This window comes from Pangasianodon hypophthalmus, chromosome 6 (assembly GCF_027358585.1).
Source record: "Pangasianodon hypophthalmus isolate fPanHyp1 chromosome 6, fPanHyp1.pri, whole genome shotgun sequence".
In the NCBI taxonomy this organism is placed as follows: Eukaryota; Metazoa; Chordata; class Actinopteri; order Siluriformes; family Pangasiidae; genus Pangasianodon; species Pangasianodon hypophthalmus.
Window position 1 is genome coordinate 14,041,321 of NC_069715.1, and position 25,023 is coordinate 14,066,343.

Consider the following 25,023-nt stretch of genomic DNA (forward strand, 5'->3'; position numbering starts at 1 on the left):
TATTTTGCAGCCTACTACTATGGCGTGCTTCCTTTCACGTTAGTATGAACTGTAGACGTAGAAATGCCGCCAGTCACTAATGTTAAAAAGATAAATTGAAAACAATAAGCACGTTTTACAGGGTTAAGAAGAATACAAATTATCCTAACAAATAAATAAACAGCAAACAAAGCAGCACAACAGAACAAACGGCTAAATCTGCTAAAAGTAGCCCGAGCGCTCGCGTTGAGTTTCCATAGAAGCCACGGTCACGTGACTTTGTTGCTCTAGACAACGATGACAAATTGAGCGCGCGTCAGAATGTTAGTTAGCTAGCAAAGTTTGCTAATTAATTAGTCAAAATTTAGAGCGCCACTGGCAAATTAGCTTTGACTTGGGATTTTTTTTTATTTGTTTATAAAGAATGGCTGACAGAATTCGTAAAGGAGACGAGCTGGGACGTATTCTAGTGCAGGTAACATCAGAGTACAAACTTTATAGAGAAGTTCTATAAGTTGTATAATTCATAGCTAACTGCCAGCTGTAGCTGTGGAATATCAGGCGGTGACTCATCTAACACTGTTGTGTATTAAAATATGCTGAGATCAGTGTGTTATTGTGTCTCTGTTGGTGGTGGTTCTTTCTATCAGGTGCAGAATGATTTAACTGAGCTGAGGAAGAGGCTGGGTCGGACAGAGCAGGACGGGACTTTGGATGTTCAGGCTGTTGATGCGGCGATACGCAGGACAGAGGACGGCATCAAGGTCACTGACCCCCTTAACTCACAGCCATGCTTCTCCAAGTGCCCAGATCACAAACCACCAGTATCACCTTATGCTTATTACTCAGATCAGTTTTTTAGCCTATTTAATTAGTCACTTTAATTTTAGAGATTTAATCCAGTCCTCAGTCATCAGAACAAGCAGGCTTATAAAATCTAAAAACAACTGAAATGAAATGAATCTAATCAGAATTTTTAAAAAATGTGTCCTGTGAGTGAAATGTTCAGAAGTTAAAATGCTCTAATTTTTCAAAAAAAAAAAAAAAAAAAAAAAGGGCAACATATTGTACATTTAAAGAATGCAGCTGATGTTCAGATAATGTTCATAATATAAATCTGTACTGAGGGGAACCACAGTTTTTTTTTTTTTTTTTTTTTTTTTGTTACAGTCAAAAGTGACCCTGACTGCATAAGGTTTGAGAATGCTCGGCTCGGTGTAAATGAATAAATGGATAATATGGAGTGATCTAAGTTCTCCTTTCTTTACTACTCTCCTGTTGTTTCAAAAGACATTTGTTGTTTAAAAAGACATTTTCACCGACTGACTGACTGCATTTAAAAGGCAACTCCAGGGAATTTCATGATAAACGGAATGAAAATATGACCTTAAACTGTATTTTCTCTCTCTCTTTTTTCTTTTATCATGTTTTAATTTAAATAAAAGAACATTAATAGAGTATTTAACAAAAAATGTTGTGGGTTGGCCTTTGACTGGGCTTTTTCAATTTATAACCTTCATTCATTCTTTAAGCATGGGGCCTCATTTTTATATTTTCTCTCCTTGAGTAAATAATAGACTGGTAGAGGCGGACTGACAAACTGCGCGTAGAAAGTAAGGGGTTATAATCAATAATTGTATTCCTTCAAAGTGCACTTATGTTGTTGTTTATCTGATAAAATGAAAAATAGCCACATGGTAGTTGTACCTATTAAAGTGACAGTTGGGTATGTGTTAAATAACCCTGTGTGTGTTTGTGATATTACTTATTCTTGTGATATTTATGCAGAGTCGTGCAGAGGAATATCTAAAGATGGCAAATAAACAAGTACTGACACTTCCCATTATTGAACATGTTGAGAAGAAAACTGCGAAGATTGCCAAATGGTATAATAGACAAACATATCTAAATATAAAAAAAGCAGATATTTCTGTAATATCTCAATGGCTTTTAGAAGACAAGAGCAATAAGTGAATATTAAAATTCTGATCTATAGGCAGCCACCCACTGAGTCCATCCCATACATTCCTCCTCAGAAATATCGGACTGCTGGAGCATCTCCTGGAGAGAAGGTTGGTGTTCTTTTATATTATGCACTAAACCAAACCACTGATTCCTACTTCTACTACTACATTAAAGCACACCTTTGGCCTGTCAGTGACCCATATGTTTATATCATGCCACCAGCACAAGGCAGCTTTTACATTGCGTGTTCTATACAACCCTGACCACCCAAAACACAGAGACCTGATGCACCAGAACTATGGCATTCAACTTCCTGATTTGCACAAGAAACCTGGGCCTACTGTGAGTTTTATTACAAGAACATTCTCATATAGTTGATATGAGCCTTAGACTCTAGCATAATGGCATATTCTGCATGTCATGGTGTAAATAGCAGGGTATTGCTTGACCTCACTAGCAGAATATCTATCCAGGTTAACTAATGCAAACTATAAAGGCATTCTCATATGCCATAAAGAAATGTTTGTATCTTTGCATCTTTAATGAATTTTTTAATACAATGTGCTTTCAGGTATATTAAAATTGAAGTAGTTGCAAAATGCAGTATCTGATTTCACTAAAACACTTCAGAACACTGTTAGACAAGTTTTTTATGCTTTATGCTGTGGTTTGTTTTTGCCTTTATATTTTACTTTACGCACACATCTCATCTGAAATTTCCCAAATTATTATTTCAAGCAAAGTAAGGAGAAGCAAATTTCAGATAAACTGCAATTCAGTGAGAGCTCTAGTAAGTGATGTCAGCTTTTTTTTTTTTTGTCAAAACAATGATGGTGTGGTAAGACAAGCCACTAGGCTCAGTGTAGTTACCGGCTAAGAGCTATAAAGATAGTGCCAGGCGTAGTGTTGCTGCATTAAGCACCAGGGTCTGGGATCTAGATCCTGAGCTAGGGTCACATCAGGGTACTCTTGTTTCCTCCCAGTTCCAAAAAACATGTTGGCAGGTAGCTGTGCTATACTCTAAATTACTAGGTGTAAGTGAGTGTTAGAATATGTGTATATGGAATATCCTCTGATGGACTTCCCATCCCCTACCCAGTGTTCCCGTGGTGGGTTCTAGATCTGCTGTGCAGCATGACGTAGTTATTGACAGTGAATGAATGAATGAATGAATGAAGATCTTAAAAATATTTAAAGTAAATGAAATATTGAAAGTGTCATCTGAAATAAGTCGAATCACACGTTTTTTTTCCCGATTGCATATGCATGAAATTATTTTATCAATGTAAAAGATTACCAAAGGATTTTGTGTAAAATATTCTGCATAACATGCTCTTTGGGTTGTGAGTATTGTTTTTGTGAAAAAATGTAGCAGTCTAGAGAAACTTAGAAAATAGCTCAGAATTGTTCAAAAAGCTAAACCAAACACTGTTTACTTCTCAATGATCAAAATATGCTGAATTTTTGAAAAATTATTTGACATCAATGTTCTACAGAAAAGTAATTTTGAGCCAACAAAGTAATGAAAAAAGTAAAGGTGGTTAATTTGGATTCAAGTTTTTATTTGATAGTGGCCTGAATACATCTTATCTGACTGTTGCCTTAAACTCAACATATGTCACATGAAAGTAAGTGATTGGCAGGTCAGCATTAACAGATGAGTCTAGTCAGTCTGCTTTCAAACATATGTGAGTTGAAAGTCACTTGCTTTGACAGTCACTGCAAAAGCATTTGTTGGTCAACAAATTGATCTTTTCAAAGGTCACAGTTTGTTGTAGTTCTCAGTCTGCTTCATCCCTCTGTCTCTGGCATCCTCTGCCTGTCATGCGGAGAGAGATTCAGGGGGAGCCGAGGCTGTCAGGTTGCTGCAGTGGACGATGGGAGACTTGGCTGGCGATAGCAGGCAGACGCAGATTGCTGCACATCAGCATTCTCCTGAGAAGGTGCTGGTGCCTGATTGCAGTTGTATGGACTGCTGCTTTACAGCTGTCTCAGGACAGGTGCCGCTACCTGTTCCTGCATGCCAATAAGACAGGCGCATCTTACCCACCCGGCAGCCGCTGGCAGCATGCCAACTGCCTTCAACACCTCAACACCTCAGAGCCAGCTCACTTCAGCGCCTCTAGAGCTGTTGTTCCTGCTGTGGTCATTTCGGTGTCCCGCTCATAACACTTCCACAGCTGGCAGGCACTGCTGGTGTGTCACTTGGCTCAGTGGTGTGCGAACACACAGCTATAGAATCTGCAGGAGCAGGATGGCGGGACTCCATACACGTTTATTTTTAACCCTCATCCAATTCCTACTTTGTGTTTCTTTGTAATAATTCTGGGACTTTAAAATGCTATTTTCTGTGCAGAGATTTATGTAGATACTACTTACACAATGGCAGCTGTGTTTTGTTTTTTATTATTTGGCATCCTTTCTTTCATTGTTGGTTCTAATAGGCTGTAAAATTGCTGTAGATAACATGCTTTTATCTGGTTCGTTCTTTAATGATATTGCATCCTGAGAAAATATATCTCTGTACGTAATGAGCAGTTTACCTGATTGATTGGTAATCATTAAAATGACCCTACTGGTAAGATTATCAGTGTGAGAGCAAACGCTGCCTTCTTGATAATCCAAACAGATTCCTGATTGCTTATTTGGTTGATAAATAACCGTGGAGCACTTCTTGCCTTTTGATTCATGAGCTGTTTTATAGCTATGAGGAACTATGAGCATTTTGGGCATTGCTCTGATGGCATTTAATTCTTGTAGATCTCAAACAGCTGTTCACTCAAGAGAAACCAGGAGAAAAATAAACATTTTGAACCATGCTCAAAGTCTCCCGAAAACATTGCCAGCTTGTGATTGATTGCTGGAGGGAAGAGAAGCTTATTGGCTAGTTTACAATGTCATTAACTGCCTGTAAGCTAGCTCCAACTTTCTTTTAATGAATGCAGAAAATCTGTTGGTTGTAATCACACAACATTGCGTTCTTTTATGCACATACATTTGTGAACTCGAGCAGCCGATGAAATAGTAAGAGGGACAAGGAAGAAAAGGAAGAAACCATATTTCTTGACATCTACAAGCTGCCACCAGCCTGATTAATGGATGGTCGTCTTGCAGCCTTTTAGAACAAAGTTTTGTTTGGAGGGAGAAATCTAGTCAGTGACCCAAAGCTAATAGTGTTCTCCTTGAACAAGCTATTGAGTGGGGTTTGTTCCTGTTTTGTTCTCCAAGTAACGTTGTTTTTGGCTGTGGAGCCTGTAGGCAGATCTTTTTTGCCTTAGCAAGGGAAAAGAATTCAGCTAATACCGTTTGCTTTGATACATTCAATATAACACAAATGATTGGAACCCATTTTTACAATCCAGTAGTATATGCATAAAGTTTCTTATGGCTGTTTAGAGAAATTACCCATGTTAATCAGTTAATCAATTGGAAAGCATTTGATGTGCCAAAACGAAGAGATGGAGTGTGTTGTTCACTGAAAGTGCATAACTTCTATCTCTCCAGGTGGGAACCCAGAAGGCCATGAGCTCTACAGTAGCTGTTGTACCGATAGACCAGAAGAGAAACCTTCTCCCTGCATCTCCTCTCTGTGAGGAGGACAACAGAGCAGGTAAGTATCTGAGAATACACTTTCAAGGACATCCCTTCAGCACTTATCTCTTCATTGATTTTTACCTGTACACATAGATTTATATATATATATATATATACAGATCAGCCATAACATTAAAAACCAACTGCCACTCTGACTGGTCTGTGGCTACGCAGCTCCATACGCAGCAAGCTGTGATGCACTGTGTGTTCTGATACCTTTCTATCATAGCCAGCATTTACTTTTTTCAGCAATTTGTGCTACAGTAGCTATTCTGTGGGATCGGACCAGACGGGCTAGCCTTCTCTCCCCACACGCACATCAGTGAGCCTTGAGAGCCCATGACCCTGTCGCCAGTTCACTGGTTGTCCTTCCTTGGACCACTTTTGGTAGGTACTAACCACTGCATACTGGGAACACCCCACAAGACCTACCGTTTTGGAGACTCTCTGACCCAGTCGTCTAGCCATCACAATTTGGCCCTTGCCAAAGTTGCTCAGATCCTTACGCTTGCTGATTTTCCTGCTTCCAACACATCAACTTCGAGAACTGGCTGTTCACTTGCTGCCTAATATATCCCACCCCTTGACGGGTCCCACTGTAATGAGATAATCAGGGTTCTTCACGTCACCTGTCAGTGGTTTTAATGTTACGGCTGATCGGTGTATATTAATATATATTAAAGTCTTTTTTCACTGGCCAGAGAACCTGAACTTTTGGCACCATAATCTGGAACCGTGCTTTTTTTATTGGCCTCCAGTCCCATACAAAATGTCCCAGTTATATAGTATTTGGTATCTGTTCAAGATTGGCACAGGCAGGACCTTGAGGTTAGGCTAGCAGCACTATTCATTACTGACTGATTATGCATGCTATGTCACACTCCTGCAACATCATACACACAGACAGACACATTTTGAAATGTTTTGGATGAAGACTGTGAAAATGCAGCCATGGAATGAAAATGTAGCCGTCGCTGATCAGACAAAATGATGATGTCTTTGTTCACCAAAATGATGAGGTAGTTGTTTAATCCAATATGGTGTAAAATGAAACAAAACTCGTTTGGACCAGTTCTTGTTTTTGGCTATGCAAAAAATGTATGTTTGTATGCTTCCCTATAGGACTTTCCAGTCGCTTAGAGAAAAGTCTACCACCCTCAGCAGCTGATCTCCGTTTGGTGAAAAATCTTTTAATACCCCAGTGCCGAAGAGAGGACAGCAGCCCCAATAAAATGGGTCAGACACGTGCCACTGTTTCTGTTTATGCCATGTATTTATAGCTTTTATATAGTTTTGTCAGTGTCATGAAATAATAGAATGTGTGCATCATTCAGATGTGTAGTATTGTATAGATATTGTATAGATATTATATATTAAGGTACCCAGCAACCCTACAGTATACATTTATGTACCTAGCAAAAACACCAATGTGATATGAATTCAGAGATTACAAACACAAATAGTTAGGCTGAGCAAGAAAGAAAGCTTAAAAGTTTGGAAAGACATGTCCTCACTTCCTGAATTGCACAAATGATTATAAATGCAGAAGTGGAGCTTTTATTAGGTTTGATCTTGTGATCTGTGGACAGGAAAACAGTGGAGGGACAGGAGACAAAGTAAGGATGTCACCATAGCTTCCAAAACCGTTGCTGAATGCCCATCCATGAATGCCACACTGACTCCGCCTCCCACTGCTGCCTCTGATAGCAGACTCCCTCCCCACAGCCCAGCACGACTCATGCCACTCAACTCTCTGGTATAACCAGCAAATTCATTATAGTAACATGCTCACTCTGTGTCACTGAAGGGACAGCACTGTAGATTTCATGTTAATTCACCATTTTGTTTTATTCTTTAAAAATGTATATAACGTGGTCTGTTTCTGTTCATCAGTGGCCTAAAACATGTTATAGTCAGTAAAATGGCTGTGGTTTAATCACTTTATGTTACTGTTATTGGCATCTTATAATCACTAATGTTCACTGTGTCAGGACCAGCCACAGGGTTTACGTGTAGTAAATTATGTAAAGGCTATCGTCTGCATAGATTTTCACAAATCAGTGGCTTTCTACCTTTAGCCTTGCTTACCGCTAATACTTTTATCTTTATTTACATTTTTCCAATTGATATACAGTACTGTGCAAAAGTATTAAGCCAGCTGGACTGTTTATTTGTTTGTATAAGTATAAATGCAAACAGTGCATTGATTTTTTTTTTATTTTTTACATTAAAAGTAACATGAACAGAGTAAAATAACCATAACATCAAGGGTAAGTCACCATGCTATAAGCCAGATGACATCTTTGGAATTTTCTCCATAATAGAAAGTAACAGAACACTTCTTTGCCTCTATCATGTCTGTTATTTTATTTCTATTTTCTATAAATTTGGAAAATGTCCTCTGGGGTTATCTTTTGCATACCATATGCAAAAACATGCTAGTGGTGCTCCAGTCAGCCTGCTCTTATGTCATGCCATAGACTTAGCAATATATTTCAAGATAGAACTTCATGATCGATTAGTCTTTATCTATCTTAAGATGTTTCTAATGTTATAATGTTTAATATATTTACAATGAGGTAAGGGTGGAATACCACATGTTTCTCAAGCTTTGAGTTCTATGATATTGCGAAGCATCTATCATAAAACATGTAACAGAACATATATTCTAACAAGAGCATACTTAGAAAAAATAGCATGTGACGTAAAGTGCCATATAATCTCACATTATATCCACCATCTTGACAATGGTAACATGTCACTGTTCTGTCATAACAGAACATGATAACATATGGCATCAGCTATGGAATGTTTATACAGTATGTGCTTATGTCAGTGGACTTTGATATGAATGTATATGGAGAAATATACTGTAACAAAATTGTGTCTGATTCCTATGTGCTTAGTGTGCTCCAGCATTACCACCAACTCCCAGTAGCCAACATTTCTTCAGTATAGTGGAGGGTCGAATTGATCCAAGTGCATCCGACTTCTGCGCTTTTAAGGAGCGCTACTGCCTAAGTTGGAGCACTTTGCTAGAGGCGCTGTGGCAGCTGGAGCGGCTGCTGTGCCAGTTTGCTGTGCCTCATGCATTGGTGTGTGGCGATCGACTTGTGGCCCTGGCGCAGAGCGGAGAGCTACAGGGGGGCAGGCATGAGTGCCTCCTCTCTGCTCTGGAGAACAGAGAGGAGGTTCTGGAGCTGATGAAGCAGCCTGGGCAGCGCTACAAGGGTGAGGGTGGCCGCTGGGTGGCTGCTGTGCGCATTCAGGCCTGCTGGCGGTGCTATCGCACTCGCACTGCCTACTTGCACCAGCAGAGACGCAGGTGGGCGGCCAGAACCATCGCCATTTCCTGGCTGCTGCACGCCCAACTGAGCCGTGTGAGGAAGAGCCTGCAGGCCACCCGCCTCCTCCACCTGGAGAATTACCACAGCAGAGCAAAGGTGAGAGTCATAAATGCACATTAAAGCCATACACACATACTGAAGTAAAATGTTTATAGTATGTAGCCATTTACAATCCTTGGAAATAAAATAAAATCAATAAATCAATTAAAAAAGACAATAAATGGAAATAAGATTTTATGTAACATATATCCAATTTATATATCCGTATTCACAGCAAACTCATACTATGATCTTAGTGAGTCAGAAAGTATAAATATTGAAAATGCTTGGCCTAGCAAGAACATAAAGTTTGTTTGAGTTTGAGTTGAAATAAGTGCAATTTCTTAATAGAAACAGTCAAACTTTGTTTAGTAAAATTCTTTTTTAACTTACTGTATATGAATGCCTGCCCTACCCTGGTTTCATGGAGACAATTTAAAACCCACTAGTCACTATAAATCCATGCTCACCTTTTTCTGCTGTGCCACTGTTTTAAACAAGCCTGATATAAATCGAATTCCTGTACAGAGGTATTCATGCTAGAAGCAATGGGATTTCAGGTGCCTCTCACACCCACATGGCAAGCGTCAGCATTTCCAGTTGTTAGAGCAGATGTTTTCCTGTGCCATCATCCCCGTAACATCTTTATTAATTAGGATGCACACTTTCATTTGTTCATACCGTCACTCTACCATCTTGTCTGTAAGAGCAGACAAGAGCGTGTGCGTGTTTCCACCCTTTAAGCAGTCAAACTGTGTTAATTAAACCTTAATCTACCCCTGGCAGAAAGCATCATGTAACCTGCTAATTGAATGAATAGAGGGAAGATGTTTTGAAGCATGCGCTTAGCAGATTTAATGAATGGGATTTATGCTTGGTTTGGCAACGCAAAGCCCAGAGAGAAAGATGAGTGTAATTTGCTGTCTGCTTGTTGCTCATGATGGGCCAGCAATGTGTGTATGTGTGTGTGTGTGTGTGTGTTTGCTGCTTGGTACTGGTTAATCTTCTGTTGTGTATTTTGCATTGGACAGCATTTGGCTGCCAACTGGAGCCACTTCATCACTTCCAAGAGGACCATTATCCACGTCCCCACATTAGGTACTGCTTTTACTTCTGGAGTTTTACATATCCTCCCCATGTCCACATAGGTTTCCTCCAGGTTCTCTGGTTTCCTCCCACCTCCAAAAACATGCCCCTAGGTATGAATGTGTATGTGCATGGTGCCCTGTGATGGAATGGAGTCCCCACCAGGGTGTATTTCCACCTCATGACTAGTGTTACTGGGATAGACTCCGGATCCACTGTGACCCTGACCAGGATAGCACCTACTGAAGATGAATGAAGACTTTAATTAGGAGTACCGTCTTTAGGAATGTGGGTTATAAACACCAGTCATTACATTTCAGGTTTTGATTTAGATCATGTACATAATATAAAATCATTTTTGGGTATCTCAGGTTTTTTGTCTATTGCACCCAATAGTCTTACTTCAGCAGTTAAATCTATTTATGCTGTGACCTGCAATTAGTGAGCAGATACAAATAATAAAGGGAGGAATGCGAATAGTAATTAGCAGCAGATGGAGTGGTGTATTTACACTGGGGGTGGCTGAGGAGAGTGCTGTGTGAGCTGGGATAATTAAGAAGTTGAACCCTATTGTTTTTATTGCCACACTCTGATAGTTCAGCTGCATTTAATCATTCGATTACCTTTATGTGCTTTAAGTAGAGCAGTCTGTTTCAAAATCTGTGCATCACATGTTAGATAGATTGATGTATTTACTGTATGTGTGTGTGTGTGTTAGGATACTCTCAGCAACAGCGCCACAGCCTGAGAAGGTTTGACATACTGCAGAACACTCAGATGGGTCGGCTGTGTGACATTAGAGGTAGAAGCTGCAGTCTTGACCACATGTTTATGTAAATGTGTAAATGTTTAATGAAATGCATTATATGAAACTTTTTTTAGTGAATTTAGGTTGTTTTAACTCACTCACATTGTTAATCGCAGATAAGAACGTGGAGGTTATCTATGTGTGTCCTGTGCATCTGGGAGAGGACTTGATCCACTACTACACTCATCTGCTGGGCCTGAATGGAGCTGTAGAGACAGGGATGCCCACACCTTCCCGCTGTGCCAAAAATTTCACCATCCTCACACCTGAGGCACATCAGCACTTTTCAGTATGGTTCACTGCACATACACACACTCAGAACCATCCCAGACACTAACCATATCTTGAGGCCTTTGGTCACATATCAACTTTCTGAAATTTAAAAGAGAACTGTACAATGGTTCACTTGGATCAAATTAGGGATACAGAGCAAGAATTGTGTCTGGCAATTCTGTTTTTATCCTGTAGGGGGTGTCTGAGGTATCTTGCTTTGGTGTAGTGCTTAGAATACTAGAATACTTACGGCCCCCTCTCAGTTATTCACGCTTGGTGATGAAAAGTTTGTTTTCCTCATATTTATCTGAGCAGAATGTTTTACATGCATCTATCTTTTTATTATCATTTTATAGGTGCTTATGAAATGTGTATAAATAAATAAGGACATTAGATTAAAAAGTAAATAATTAATGAACTGCAGAACTGCAGAACCTAAAGAACTGGCTTTTACTCAGGTTAAAGGTTACCTCTTGTTGTTTTAATTGCTACTGCAAATCACTGTAATCGCGTGCAATAGCCTGTATTATAATGCACAGCACAATCCAATATCTAATACCAGTGGGCTCAGAACGTGATTAAACAAAGGGCTGCTTAGCAGACCAGGTCCTGCATACATTCGATCCAACTCTGCATGTTTACTGCATATCAATAGAGCGTAAGTGACCCTGCCCACTTCTACACAGAAGCCAGCTCTATAGCCTTACTTACTGCGTGCCATTAACTTGCAGCTAAACACGGGCACCAGGTTGTCCTCCTCACTTTTCCCTATCGATTGCCGAGCTTGGCGGCATGTGTATACTCTGCCAGACCTGTCAGTGGGATGAATTGCTGTTCGCCGATGCCAGTGACAGAAGGGAGAACTCCGTATGGATCAAATAAATACAGATGTGGAGTAATTAGTGTGAGTCCCAAGAAACCCATCGCTTAGCGTGCAGAAAAGATGGGCTGGAGGGAGTGCAAAAGCCAGAGCCTCCCCTTTGCTGTCTTTTGTCAATTTAACCTGCTGGAGTACAGGAGAGGTCACGACCCCTCCGGCTGCTCCTAATGGGCCCGGTGCGTGTATATACACTAATAAATTATAGCTGCAGACAAAAGGGAGACCTCAGAGGCAGGAACAGAAAGGACAGTTATTTATGTACAAAAAGCTATGTAGGAGAGTTTTGAGTACAAAGAGAATTAGATAAAAGCTACACAATATTAACTGACTTGATGTTTTAGGTGAACATAAATATTTTCTGTATTTCTATATTTATAATTGACCCCAATAAACATGATGTTGTGAAAGGTCAGTATTTATCAATTATCATTTATATATTGCTTTCTCTGTAAAGTGAAATTTAATATTGTCTTATAATTTAACATTAGTTTATTGAAATTAATCTTAAACACCCAGTTGCATACTATTTCTTTTCTTACAGAGTCACTGCATGTGTGTGTCCACACTGCTGAAGTACAGCCCACACACACTGCGCCGTATTAAGAACCTGATCCAGGGGAAGCAGGCCTATTTAGTCAGTGGTGTTCCCCACATGGATGATCTGGCTGTGGCTGATGAGTTAGGAGTGCCAGTCCTAGGCCCGGAGCCTGCCGTGGCGCGGCTCTATGGCACAAAGTCTGGAATCAGGAGGATCTTCAGCAGCAGTGGGGTTAGCATGCCCCCAGGACTAGCTGACATATACACACTGCAGCAGGTCTGCCTAACAAGTGCACATATACAAACTTTTCACATATACTTCCTTAATAAATTTATTTTAACTTCTGGTTAATCATTTTGGCTTGTAGTTTGGTGTAATCAACAACCTAGGAATAAGCATGCTGTTAGTCTTAAGATTTGAGATGTTTACATAATGAAAATGTATTCCATTTTTGTGTCTTAGTGCAGCTTAGGTCAGTGAAAATATGAAATTAATCATGAATTTATCATCATGAAATTTATTCTTACCTTTTCTTTATCGTAGAACATAGAAAACAGAGCATGGCCTAACATTGTGTATTATATTCTGAATAATTTAACTTAACTAATCTAATCTCTGATTTGTGAATCTACTCTGTCCTTTTTCAGCTGAATGAGTGTTTTGCCCAGCTGATGACAGATCATTTAGAGGTACAGCGTTGGCTGTTTAAGATGGATGACGAGTTCGGTGGCCGTGGCACAGCCTACTGTGATGTCTGTCATGTGAGCTCCCGGCCCTGGGCTCTGCAGGAGTATCATCATCATGGAGCACAGATCTGGAGGATGGCTTGGGCTCAGGTGAGGGCCTGACACTCTCCCATACTCCAGACTGATACACTGGCCCTCTTCTAGGCCCCCCCTTCTAGTCCTGCTTTAGAGCTACAATTATGGCAGTGCTTTCAGCTATAATGGCTCCTCATTGACTCCTGGAGCACTTTGCTTAGTATTAGTTTTCCTGTTTTATGTAGAACATGCTCTTATCTCATTATTTCTATTGGTGCTGACCAAGGATAGACTTTAAAATATACATAAACATTTTAATGTATATGGACTGTCTAATGAGAACTTGTCAATGATGTGTGAGCTGAACAAGGTGTTGTTTTGAATGGTTGGGTGTTAGCATATTGGATTGTATTCTAATTCCCATTAATATGAACACATTTGCTAAGCAGCTAAACATTGATTTGATATATCTCTAATGCTGTGTAGCTCCCTTGGCTTCCTCTCTTTATCCCTCATAGGCTTATAATGGGTCTTTTGATTTTCTGTCATGCATTAATTACTATTCTTTGCCATTAAACTGTAAACATTGTGTAAACTAATTACAAGGTTATCATCATATAGGCATGCAAGACCTGGCCCAGGCATTTTTTTATTATAGGCTTTTTCTCTTTAAATGGAGGAGGCTTAGTGCCCTGCCTCTCAGCAATTAGCTCAGTCCTTAATTCACGCGAGGGCCGAGTGAGGGGATGTAATTGTGGCAGCATTGGCGCTGTTAATTACAGGGGTAAGCGGTTGAGGCCCAGCCAAGCTTCATTATGGCAAAAGCAAGTGAAGGAGGTTTAAATGAAGAGGGGGAAGCCCTTCACCAGCTGGGGTCCCTGAGAGAGGCGAGGGAGTTGGGGCCTGATGAGCTGGCCCTACACCCTTAGGGCTCTATGGCCATATGGAAGCAAGCGCTGGCCTTTATTCCACCACTCCAGCCTTTTAATCAATGGCAAGCCCCGCTAACAGCACGGAGAGCGCAGGGGTTACTCCGGCGTGTCATCCATTTTCTATAGATCTGTATTCATACGCTGCTGTTAATTCACTAGTTCCAGTTTAAGTGCCTCTCATGCTGGGAACATGGATTTTGCCAAATGTGAACAGTTACGTTTACAGTGGGGCTATTTGTGTACTGTTTATAATAGACTGCTTGCTCCTCTGCATTTTATCTTTATGACTGCAAACCAATAAAAGTTATGCGCCAATGCTGAAATATTATAGTTCAGCATTATCAGTCATTATAAGTTTTTAATTGCAGGGGTGTTCTGAGGAATAATGGGTAAATATTGCCTTCTGTTCAGTGAGTGATTAGATTAGTATATACAGTCTTCTGCTCAAGCATATGCCTACACCCAAATGTACTGAACCCAGTGAATACAGACCGTTATGGTGATCTTTCTGGGTTACAATTACTAAATCTCAGTGACTCCACACTTATTTACTATTTGTTGCATGCATTTATCAAATATAGTCTCTTAGGGAACATTTTTAGTACTGTGGACCAAGTAATATTCTGTCAGACTTGACTGTGATGAACCATGTGGAAATCTCCTGCTGTTCTCCAGACTGTGTGCATATTGTTTAATTATTGATTGTGCTTTAATGCAAGGGCAATAACAGATACCAGAACTCATGTGGTCCTTTAGAAAAACAGTCAGCCATTGTCACCCTGAGGCAAGTTGGAGAATATACCTGGAGGGTGTATAATGAAAGATTTGGGCATTTTAGGATAAAGGGTATATGGGAGGCCCATGTCCTGAGGCCCAGTATCCCAGCCTCTCAGCTTTCACCCCATTCAGAAAAGAGGAGCTAAAGACGTATGACTCTCACTCCATTCAATGGGTGGGTGAGCCCATACATATATACGTTACACATTACACACTTTCACATACTGCCAGCACATGGGTCATTACACACAGTGTGAAATTATGCTTAATAGCATCAACAGATGGGCAGTCTGCTAATAGTTTAGTTTGGAAAAGGTCAGAAACACTTAAGTTTTAATTGGATTGGTGGATGAGGCTTTTTCCTCATTTTTATTTGTGTTAAATGGAAAATCATAGAATTACATTTTTAGTTAAATAAATAAAATATTTCTCTCTGTCAAGATTGATAGCTTTAACATTTCAGAGCTGTTTGCTATATAATGAAGCTTTATGGTACAAATTAGTGTTATGTTGGTGTTGTAAATGTTCTATTATTTGATTTTGAAAAGTTCTTCCAAAAATCAACAGCTGTCTGTAGTTCACACAAAAGAAAAACATGCCATGAATATGAAAGAAGAATGTCCTCCATGTCCTCGCTGCTGCTGAATGTTTTATAAAGTAAGAAGTCCTCTGAAAATGTTGCGCTCTATAATGGAGAGCTCAAACAGCAATCAGTGTATATCATTTTATTTTTCTATTGTCAGATTGCTTATCTTTATGTGAAAGCCAAGCAAGATTCGAATCTTCTCACACAGCACAGCCTGCAGTTTAAGTCCAAATAAAGGATGGCAGAAAATTCCTCCTTCCATCTACCCTGTTGTTCGTGCAAAAGTGCAGTGGCAAATTCTCTGAATGCGTGTGCTCTTCTGGGGAGAACAGGGGGCCGCTTCCTCACACGCTTTTTGACGCACCATTGTGTGCTTTATGACTTGTGACAGGGTGAAATCACTGTGCAGTGATTGACCCTGGTTCTTACAGTACTTGAATATGATGATGGCTGTTTCATGACTGGAATATCAAACTACTCATCTCTCATCCTGCAACGCTTCTCAGTGGAGTTAGTTGCAACACATTTGCTTTATAAACTATGTGCATAAAATAGAAATGTAAAAGAATTTATGACGGAAGATGTTTGCATTATGCTCAACGTCTCACGACATTATTCCAAAACTCCTGCTGCTACTTCATTTATCAGGCAGGATTTAATAAAGAAGGTTATGCCTTTAAAATGAGTAAAATGTCTTTTGGTACCCAGTAGAAACTTCTTCCTTGGCTCCTTTTCTGTTTAAAATGAACTGAAATACAAAAGCACAAGCTGAAATGCAGTGTCCTCTGTTCGTCTCAGTTTTGAGAGCTTTACGGAGCAATATGCTTTGTAATAATCAGGTTTTAATAACCACTCACAGAAAGTCAAACTGTGCAATTAACAACATAATCAAGTGCCACAGCCAATATGGCATTTTCTAGTTAGTGAAACAAGAGATATATTGATCAGTGACTGTCCGTGATTGATCCACTGATTGATCGGCTTGCTTAGGCATTTATCAGCTTGCTCGTGGCCTAAGTTCTTTGTGGCAGGTGCAATCAGAGGGCAGTCAGTTAAACCCATTATGCAACTGTGGTACTCTGACTGGTTGTCAATCACCCAATCACCCCATTGTTTATAAGTAGTTAAACTACAACCTCTAGTATTTGATTTACACTAGACTCTTGAACTAAGCGAATTATTGTCATCTGAGTACTAAATACTGGTGTGTCTCTGTAGAATAGTCTAGAATAGATTCTAGTCTTTCAGATTTAGCATCATCTGTCTGCTCATACAGGAACGAGTGCTAAGAAAGTTTCTGGAGGCGGTACCTGCTCTGTTGGCTGCTCATGCCAAGCCTTTTGACACATCCTGCTATCCAACCTGGAGCTGCTTCCTGGAGCACTTTCTCAGAAAAGGTTAAAAAGTAACTACACCTACATCTAACTCAAATACCACTGGACCTTCAACATATCTGTCTGTGACGGCTTCTGTCATCTCTCAGGTGGCGTGATTGAGGCGTACCCTCCTTCAGATAGTGTGACCGGTGTGACAGTGGATCTGCTGGTGGAGCCAGACGGAGGAGTACGCATGCTCTCGTGTGGAGATCAGCTGCGCGGGCCTGGATTTCTGCAGGTATCAGGCTGCACTGTACCACAGAGTTCCGTTTCCCCCGATGTCCTGTACTCCATCTGCATGCGGATAGGCAAAGCCTGTCAGGAGCGGCACATCCTGGGCCATCTTTCCCTGGACCTGGTCACCTTCCTGGAGCCTGGCACGCTGGAACAGCAGGTCAAAGATCCCCACTCAGATCAGACATGTTCAGTACAGTTTAATTTATTACCCCAAAGTCTTGTGGTTGGCTCATATTAACTGATATTAAGTTAGCCCAGATTAAAATAGTATCATCTACTAGTTTAAATAAATATTGCATTCTGTCAACGGCTCTTTTAAAGCACAGTTGTGTCTTTTGATTCGTTTTTCGGAAATAAGAGCACTGGGAGACACATTGATGAATCAATGTCAACAGTAGATTTTACAGTCAGTGAAACAAGTCTTATTTGAAAGCTGCTGAGATGAGGTCACATGTGGCTCTATTGAGTTAGTGGCTTTTTACTGCCGTTTTGGCTCTCACCTTACTGCTATCAGTGCTCAGTCTACTGTGTTAGGAAAGAGATGTTACTGGGTAAATGGATGGCTCCTGGAGGGTTCCCTCCCATCTAATAAACTGTCAGGTCTTATTGTGTCAATAAACTAATTCCCCGTTTAGGGCCTTGGCCTCTGACCTTGTAATGCCTCAACCATGTGCTGGTTTGTGTCTTGTCTGGTCGTAGTCTCAGATCATCAGACATAGCATGCTCTGGCAGTCTGTATTACTAAAAAGCAATTAATAATTGTCACTGAATAATTCAGGTGCTTATTTTGGATTGTCATTAGTTCTTAATGCATGCTAATAGTGGTTAATAACAAGGGTACATTATAATTCAACAGCATTAAAAGCAGTTAGTATGAATTACCCATATTGCAGATGACCAGGCATATGTGATGAAGCTCATTTTACCACTAGTAAAGCTTGAAGTGAATTTGTATGAATTCTGTAACACCTTTTTAATTTAATCTATTATTGCTCATATTTACAAAATATTGATATAGGCTTCGTGATCATCAGAAGTAGACTACTGGAGTCTGTAGTTGGTATTTTAATATCCACTAGTACAAGCTAAATCATTAGCTGTTCAACTACAGGCTCAATACTAACCAGGATCATTACAGTGCATAGTAATTATCAGGTGTAGTTCCATCAATTAAATATTTTAAATTATTTAAAATACACTGATATCTGATCTGCTGGCAGGCTTTAAATGTGCGGTAGTCTGGTCTCATTGTTCCTAACTGCAGTCAGGCTAACCTTTTTGGCCACTAGAGGGCGAAGTATTGCACTCTCATTTAATTGTCTGCATTTAAAAAGAGCCTCTACAGCCTTCTGCTATTTCCTAAATGTTTGTAAGGCCTGTTGAGAGATGGAAAGGCTGGCAGTATTAGAACACCAAGGCAGTGGTGTGTGGACTGCCCTTGTGGAGCGCATGGGGCAGGGGGGAGCTCCTTGATCTGATCTCCCCCAGTGTTAAAGGCATTAGAGCTTGTAAAAAAAAAAAAAAAAAAAAGACATTTACTCAGTGCTGATGGATCCAAAAGCCCCCTGGAGAAGGCCTCTGCAGTCCAAAGCAACCTGCAATGTGGGCTGCCATAATACACACATCCTTTAGAGGATTTTATTACAGTGTCTTGTTGTGCTGTGCAAATATTTGATATTTTAACAGTGCCCTACACTATAGTGTAATTCTGTGGAGGGTATTGCTAAAATGGACAGACAAAATGCACCAGTAAATGTTTGACATTACGTTGATAATTCTCAACGTACATTATGAGGTATATTTTAAACCATTGGGCAAGCTAACCTCCACCTCTGCACTTGAAAATGAATCATATATGGAACAGAAATTCATCTGTCATTTTCTGTGAAAATGAGAGAATATATTTTTTAGGTTTTATGATGGACTAGTCCAGTAAAATACAATTATCATGATAAAATGCACAAAGTGAATTTGATTCTCTGAGTGTTGATGAGAATGCAAAAGGAGTTCAGACAGAGAATTGTAGGCACTACTGTCCCAATTTTCTCAACATGCAAGCGGGGGGGCCGGGGGTGGGTGGGAGAGAGCCCGGCCAGAGCAAACCTGTCTCTATTTGAAGATCAATTTACATTCAAACCTGTTGCTAAAAGCTGGTGTATTTTTAAAGGGATTCAAAGGGGTGGGGGGGGGCACATGTGTTTGCCCTTGTAGGTCTGCCTCACATTGTGTGTAAGGGGAGGCTCAGCTGCAGGATTGCAGTTTTTAATGAAAGCAAAGAGGCTATAGAAAACAGGTACAATCTGGGCGTATATATCAGACGCCTTTGTGGAAGCTGACAATGAGGCAGGCCTGGGTGATTCTTACAGACTGGCTAAATAGCTCTCTGGAGCCTAGCCCATCACACAAACCCCCAGTATTAACTGTGGTCAGGAGACATGCCTGGATCGATTCAGAACAAAACCTAGGTCCTTCTTTGAGTACTGCTAGACTCATAGCTGGACATGGATCTTAATCTTGGTTATTTCGCTTTTTGCTTTGCACTGAGCAATATATTGAGATGCAAGAAGGCTATTCATACAGGAAGGACAATATTTTAAAATGTAATCAATTTAAATAAGTAAAAATCTTTTAAAGATACTGAGAGAATTCAAATACAGCATTGACATATGATATATTAACCTGGTTCATCATAACAGTTTTCCTCTCTGAAATATAGGATGTTTAAAATATCTAGTATGTAGGACAAATTATACTTGCATGACAGGCACATTAAGAAAACATATACTGCAGATTGAATTGGTCTTATTATTTCACTCTGAACACAGACAGTCTCCCCTAAGGTATAGATCCATATCCACAGAGTGGCTTTAGTTTGGGGTTAAGCTTATGGAATAAGAGAACTGATGCAGTAAGATGCGACCCAGCTCTAGTGAGCCCCGATTAAAAGCACTGGGGGCAGAGTTCAGGAGCTGGGCTGCCATTTGCATTCCCTGGCAGGAGCATTTAGCTTGACAAATAGAGACGACGGGAAAGGCTGCCAACTGCCACTTAGTTATTAACAACTCTTTCACTGGTGATTTATTTCCCACTGTTTGAAAAGGGGCATAGCTATTAGTTTATTATCAGGGAAAATTAGCCCTGTTTAAGAATAAGGCCACGATGGGGCTTGACCCCTTAATATCCTTATAATGACACCATTAACCATACAGATGTGGAGAGAGTCGCCCATCAGGCGGTAGACACACTGTTATACAGACTCAAGCCACGCTCTCTCTTGTTCTGTCTCTCGGTCTCTCGCTCGCACATGCACACAGTGGGGTATTTTAATGTTCTGCAGCTCACACAAGAAGTAACCCTTTCACAACATTAATTCAGGCCAGTGGTTCTCAAAGTGGAATCCATGAAGCACAGCCAGACGGTCTGTTATTTTTTTTTTATTATTATTAATTTTTTACAGCAGTGGAAATCAAAACTGATCATTATCGAAGTTATTAAAATTATTATTGAGCTCTTATAGTTATAAGCCTGTTTGACTGTCACTTGAGCTGAATGGGTTTAATCCAAACCTCAATAACTCAAAAACAAGTCAGTCTATAAATAATGTCAAATTGGACCTAATGTGTTCTGTCAGTGGAAAGTTCAGGAATAAAAAGCTCAGTAGCTCTAATAAACAGGCAGAATATTATTGTACACATTTAAATAATGTTTATGCAATAAATTTACTGAGGGGGTTCAAGGAATTTATTTTACAGGTAAAGGTATTCCTGACTACAAAACATTTGAGAACCTCTGGTATAGACCATGAACATACTATTACATGTCGTATACCACTGTGACACTTTTGTGTAGGCACCGCCAATGTTGAGGAGTTACTGAGTGCTAGAAATTATGGCACTCATTATGGCACTAGATGGTTATAATGCTAATGTGCATGTGTGTGTTTGTGTGTATGTGTATTTCTAGGTGTGGGCTGTTGATCTGGATCTGGGCTACAGTAACCAGCTGGCTATGACCCAGATCATGCTCCACATGACAGGAGGAACACTGAACTGCCATGCAGGTCGTCTGGAGGTTCCTTCTCCAGTCCGAAACAGCAAGCCCTCTGCACGCCAGAAAGCTCCAACAGCTAATGCTGTACTGCTCAGATACACTTATCCTTCCTTTTCCATTTAGCTTCCTGTTATGAATAGTCTACTACATTTCAGAACTGTATCAAGTGGTCAAGTAAATGATGTTGTTATGGCAATTCATCAAGTGGCCTTGGCACAAGGTAGCTAAACCTTGTTGAACTGGAGGAATAGTTTATACATTAGCTACTTGGTTTGTTAAACGCGGCTGTGTAGCACAGGAATGTAATTATCCAGCATCTGTTGCCAGTGAGTGGACTAGAGAGCAATAACAGTCCTCTCAACAGGATATTATCTCTATATATCACTGCATCTATAAAGAGTGATCAGCTGAAGGTTTGTTGTTTTATTTTTGTTAAATACAACTAAACACTGTAATTATGCTTTGGACCTGATTGGTGTTTAGATGTTAAATTCATTATCATTTTGATAGATGAGCCTAAATAATCAACCCATTAATAATTCATACAGCATTCATTATGCATGTGTATGCATGCCTGAGCACCTCATCAACCTGATGCCGGCCCCCTAAACAATAGACTTTCTTTATTAGCAGCAAGCCCAAGTTTACGCTTGTTAATCTGAGACTTGTATTATTTTATCAAACATTCATTTAGTTTGTGTATGCATGTGTGTGGCTCAGTGTATTTCCTGCCCTGCTCTTGGTTAATGGCTCTAGCTTTGGCCATCACTTGGGGCCTGAATATTACAAACACAATTAAATCCCGGCTGGAAAGTCTCTTTATTGTTGGACGAGGACAGTGCCTTTGACAGCTCAAAGCACAGCTCTATTGGAAAGAATTACATAGCCTCTCGAGAGTGTGCCGAGGCCATTGCTCGTGCCTTACCTCTGTCAGAGAGAATATGCTTCATGCCTGCTCAGAGTCCACAGAGTACTGCCACTCTCAACTAATCGACTCCTGTAGCATGCTTTCAGAAACATCATTTAGCTGCTGTTGCTTTGAGCATGGTTGTCTTTCTGAGGACACCTCTCTGTCCTCTGTTGTGCTTTAAACTAACAATCCAGGAATCCCTGTGCAGCTTCGTGAGAGAAAAACACTTTGCCAAGTGTGGGCCTATGATACTTTGCTTACCATATATTGTTATATATCTTTTAATTGCCGGCACCATGTCAATCTGCATTTCGGAAGTGACACCATGGCTCAGTTAATACCTCATCATGCAAACACATCTACAGCAAAATGTGTTATTTACATGATGAGTGATTGGTACTAGTACTGGATTAGTGATATAGTGCTTTCTTTGTGTGTGTGTGTGTGTCTCCTCAGCCCGCACCAGCAACAAGTCATTTTGCAGTGATGAGCAGCCGGCTCTTTCATACCAACCTCTCTATGGTCCACTACAGTGTGTTCTTCCAGATGTGCAAGGCACACGGCATCGGATTTGACATCAAGGTAAAACCTCTGTGCTTTTTCTGATTGTACATTAGTACCAGTAATTACTGAGAGTCAAACAGCTACTTTGTTAACTGCATTGCTGTTGTGGTCTGTCACTTTGCTTTGAAATAGACACTGTATCCATTAACATCATCCACATAAAGATTTCATTTCCACTGTTTGACTGAAAAAGATGATGTTAAGTCATGCTCACTCAAATTTCAGGAAAGGGAAGGCTCTGTGTTTACGCTCCATGACAGTGCAGAAAGGAGCAGCCTTGGCATGGCGTAAGTTACCACAGATGCACTCTAAGCCCTTAATCATCCATTAACCACTGTATAGAGCCCAAGGAAGTATCTTCCTTTTCTTTCTCTTTTTCTTTCTGTGCTTAGTCTCTCCTATCATTCATTCATTGTATTTACAACTATCAGCTTTCTCCAAGGACTTAATTTACCACCTACACATTTCACTGCAAATACCTCAAATGAAAAGTATAGTCTCACAATATACTGCCAAGCACAATTAAACGCATTCATCACTCCTGTTCTATGGCTAACTACTCAAGCCTTGCTTCCTTCCCTTGTCTCTCCCTGAAGAACAACAGCCCTCTTTAAGCCTGAGAGCTCTCATTAAGCTCCCAGCAGCCCCGGCAGTCAAACAAGGTGATTTTGTTTCTAGTTTTCCGTCTGATGGCAGTAGATGGGGATCATTAGTAAGCTCGTTTGTCTCTGCATCTCGTTAACAGAACAATCTCACCAGATCTCCAGGGAGCGCTGCTGACCTTTGCTCGCAACCTCACTGTCATTCATCAAGAAATATCAGCCCCGAATATGCAAGGAGAGACCAATTTTAAGGTGTGGGGTTAATGAACTAATGATTGTGTGCTATTTTCCCCTGAATTGAACCCTTCTTCTAAACATGAAACCTGTTAATGGCATCCTTTACACACTTTAATCATCCATTAAACACTGTCCTGTCATGAGCCCAATGAAGTATCTTTGGCTGTTAGGAGAGTAAAGGAAACAAAAGTTTTGATTGGTACAACCAAGCACCAATTACATTCACATATTTGAATTAAATTTTATCCCTCTGGAAATACTTTGCTTTTCAATTAGCTATTTAGAGTGATAAGCGCACTGTGAGATAATAACTAGACTCTCTCATAGCCTTGGGAACAATGAGTGGAGAACTTGAAGCTGTACCATTTACAATATTGTTTCTTAGAGCACAAGTGCAGGTATTTTGAGTTTTGAGCATGTCTGTTTATGGTATATTAACCATTCAATTGAACATTATGTTTTTTGGTGTATCATTCTTTCAATTTCAAAAACGATAACATTAAATGACATAACACTACAGTGCAAGTATATTGTTAAAGAGTTTGTTACAATGTATCTACCTACTTTTTTTCTGATTTTCTTATTCTGGTATATTTGTTCTTTAAAAAGTAGACTTCCCTATTTTAAAAATCTTGCAGCGTATTTCGAGTGCAGTGCCACTCTTGGAAATATATTGTGATGTAACATTGCAAAAGTCCTTATTACGGTATACTTTCATACCAGTATATTGACCACGCCACTGGGAATGTCTGTAGGGTAAGGAATGGTGCTGTTACAATCACATTTTCTCATAGTATATTATTATGAGTATCAGGACTATACATTTTTTAAATAGGATTAGTATTATAATATTGATAATAAATATATATTTTATATGTACTAAACTGTTTTTCAACTGCACAGAAATTATGATTATTAGTCAATGGTTATTTGAGGTATATTTAGGTGCATGTGTGTGTGTGTGTGTGTGTGTGTGTGCGTTTGACAGGACCTGATTAAGACTATCAAGGAGATGCTGGATGTAATCACCCAGAACACTAACAAGGAGCACAAAGAAAAGGAAAAAGGAGCAGATGTTTAACTTTTCCTCATACCGGTTAAGCTCTACATATTTACTGCACATCTGCACATACTACTCCTAGTTATGATGCCATACAAATTCATATATATCCCCCTATTTCCATGAAATACAAATACAGTATGAATAATATGAAGATAAAATGGCAAAGAGATCACATTTTAGTGAATTGCTATGTAATCTGAATGAAATACCAAATGCTGCCGTTGGCAATGAATGGCAGTGTTTAGTAAGAATATAACCATCATGTTTCCTTTTATCCCAAAAGCTTTGGGTTGATTTCAGTCATGCATGTGTGGATGTACTCTTATTACATGACATGACTGGTGAATTGCTCGGAATGTGCTTTCTCTGATAGATGCCTACTAAATAACACATACACAAACGTGTATAAATGGCAAAAG

At 39.9% G+C, this 25,023-nt stretch overlaps 1 protein-coding gene across 2 annotated transcripts; it reads left to right on the forward strand.

Annotated features, from left to right (window-relative positions):
* Nucleotides 1-24,878, forward strand: iqch (IQ motif containing H). Of its 2 annotated transcripts, none has more exons than XM_026926956.3 (21): nucleotides 1-454; nucleotides 630-743; nucleotides 1,768-1,865; nucleotides 1,976-2,051; nucleotides 2,167-2,286; nucleotides 5,449-5,554; nucleotides 6,661-6,774; nucleotides 7,128-7,294; nucleotides 8,445-8,981; nucleotides 9,956-10,022; nucleotides 10,729-10,812; nucleotides 10,935-11,107; nucleotides 12,513-12,785; nucleotides 13,157-13,345; nucleotides 16,842-16,962; nucleotides 17,049-17,335; nucleotides 21,142-21,312; nucleotides 22,595-22,720; nucleotides 22,928-22,989; nucleotides 23,448-23,556; nucleotides 24,530-24,878. In XM_026926956.3, the coding sequence occupies exons 1-21, from the start codon at nucleotides 404-406 to the stop codon at nucleotides 24,620-24,622; spliced, it is 3,138 nt and encodes a 1,045-aa protein (XP_026782757.3). In that variant the 5' UTR covers nucleotides 1-403; the 3' UTR covers nucleotides 24,623-24,878. The 2 variants fall into 2 exon arrangements, with proteins under 2 accessions (XP_026782757.3, XP_026782760.3); XM_026926959.3 differs by lacking the exon at nucleotides 24,530-24,878 and adding an exon at nucleotides 23,299-23,364 and having other exon boundaries at nucleotides 23,448-23,542.
* Nucleotides 24,879-25,023: the final 145 nt, after the last annotated feature.

What these genes read in the sequence shown, in the direction of transcription:
- iqch (XM_026926956.3), top strand. Translation starts at nt 404, where the DNA reads ATGGCTGACAGAATTCGTAAAGGAGACGAGCTGGGACGTATTCTAGTG. An exon ending in GAGCATCTCCTGGAGAGAAG is followed by an intron (nt 2,052 to 2,166) that starts GTTGGTGTTCTT and finishes TCATGCCACCAG; the next exon opens with CACAAGGCAGCTTTTACATT. An exon ending in TCGGCTGTGTGACATTAGAG is followed by an intron (nt 10,813 to 10,934) that starts GTAGAAGCTGCA and finishes TGTTAATCGCAG; the next exon opens with ATAAGAACGTGGAGGTTATC.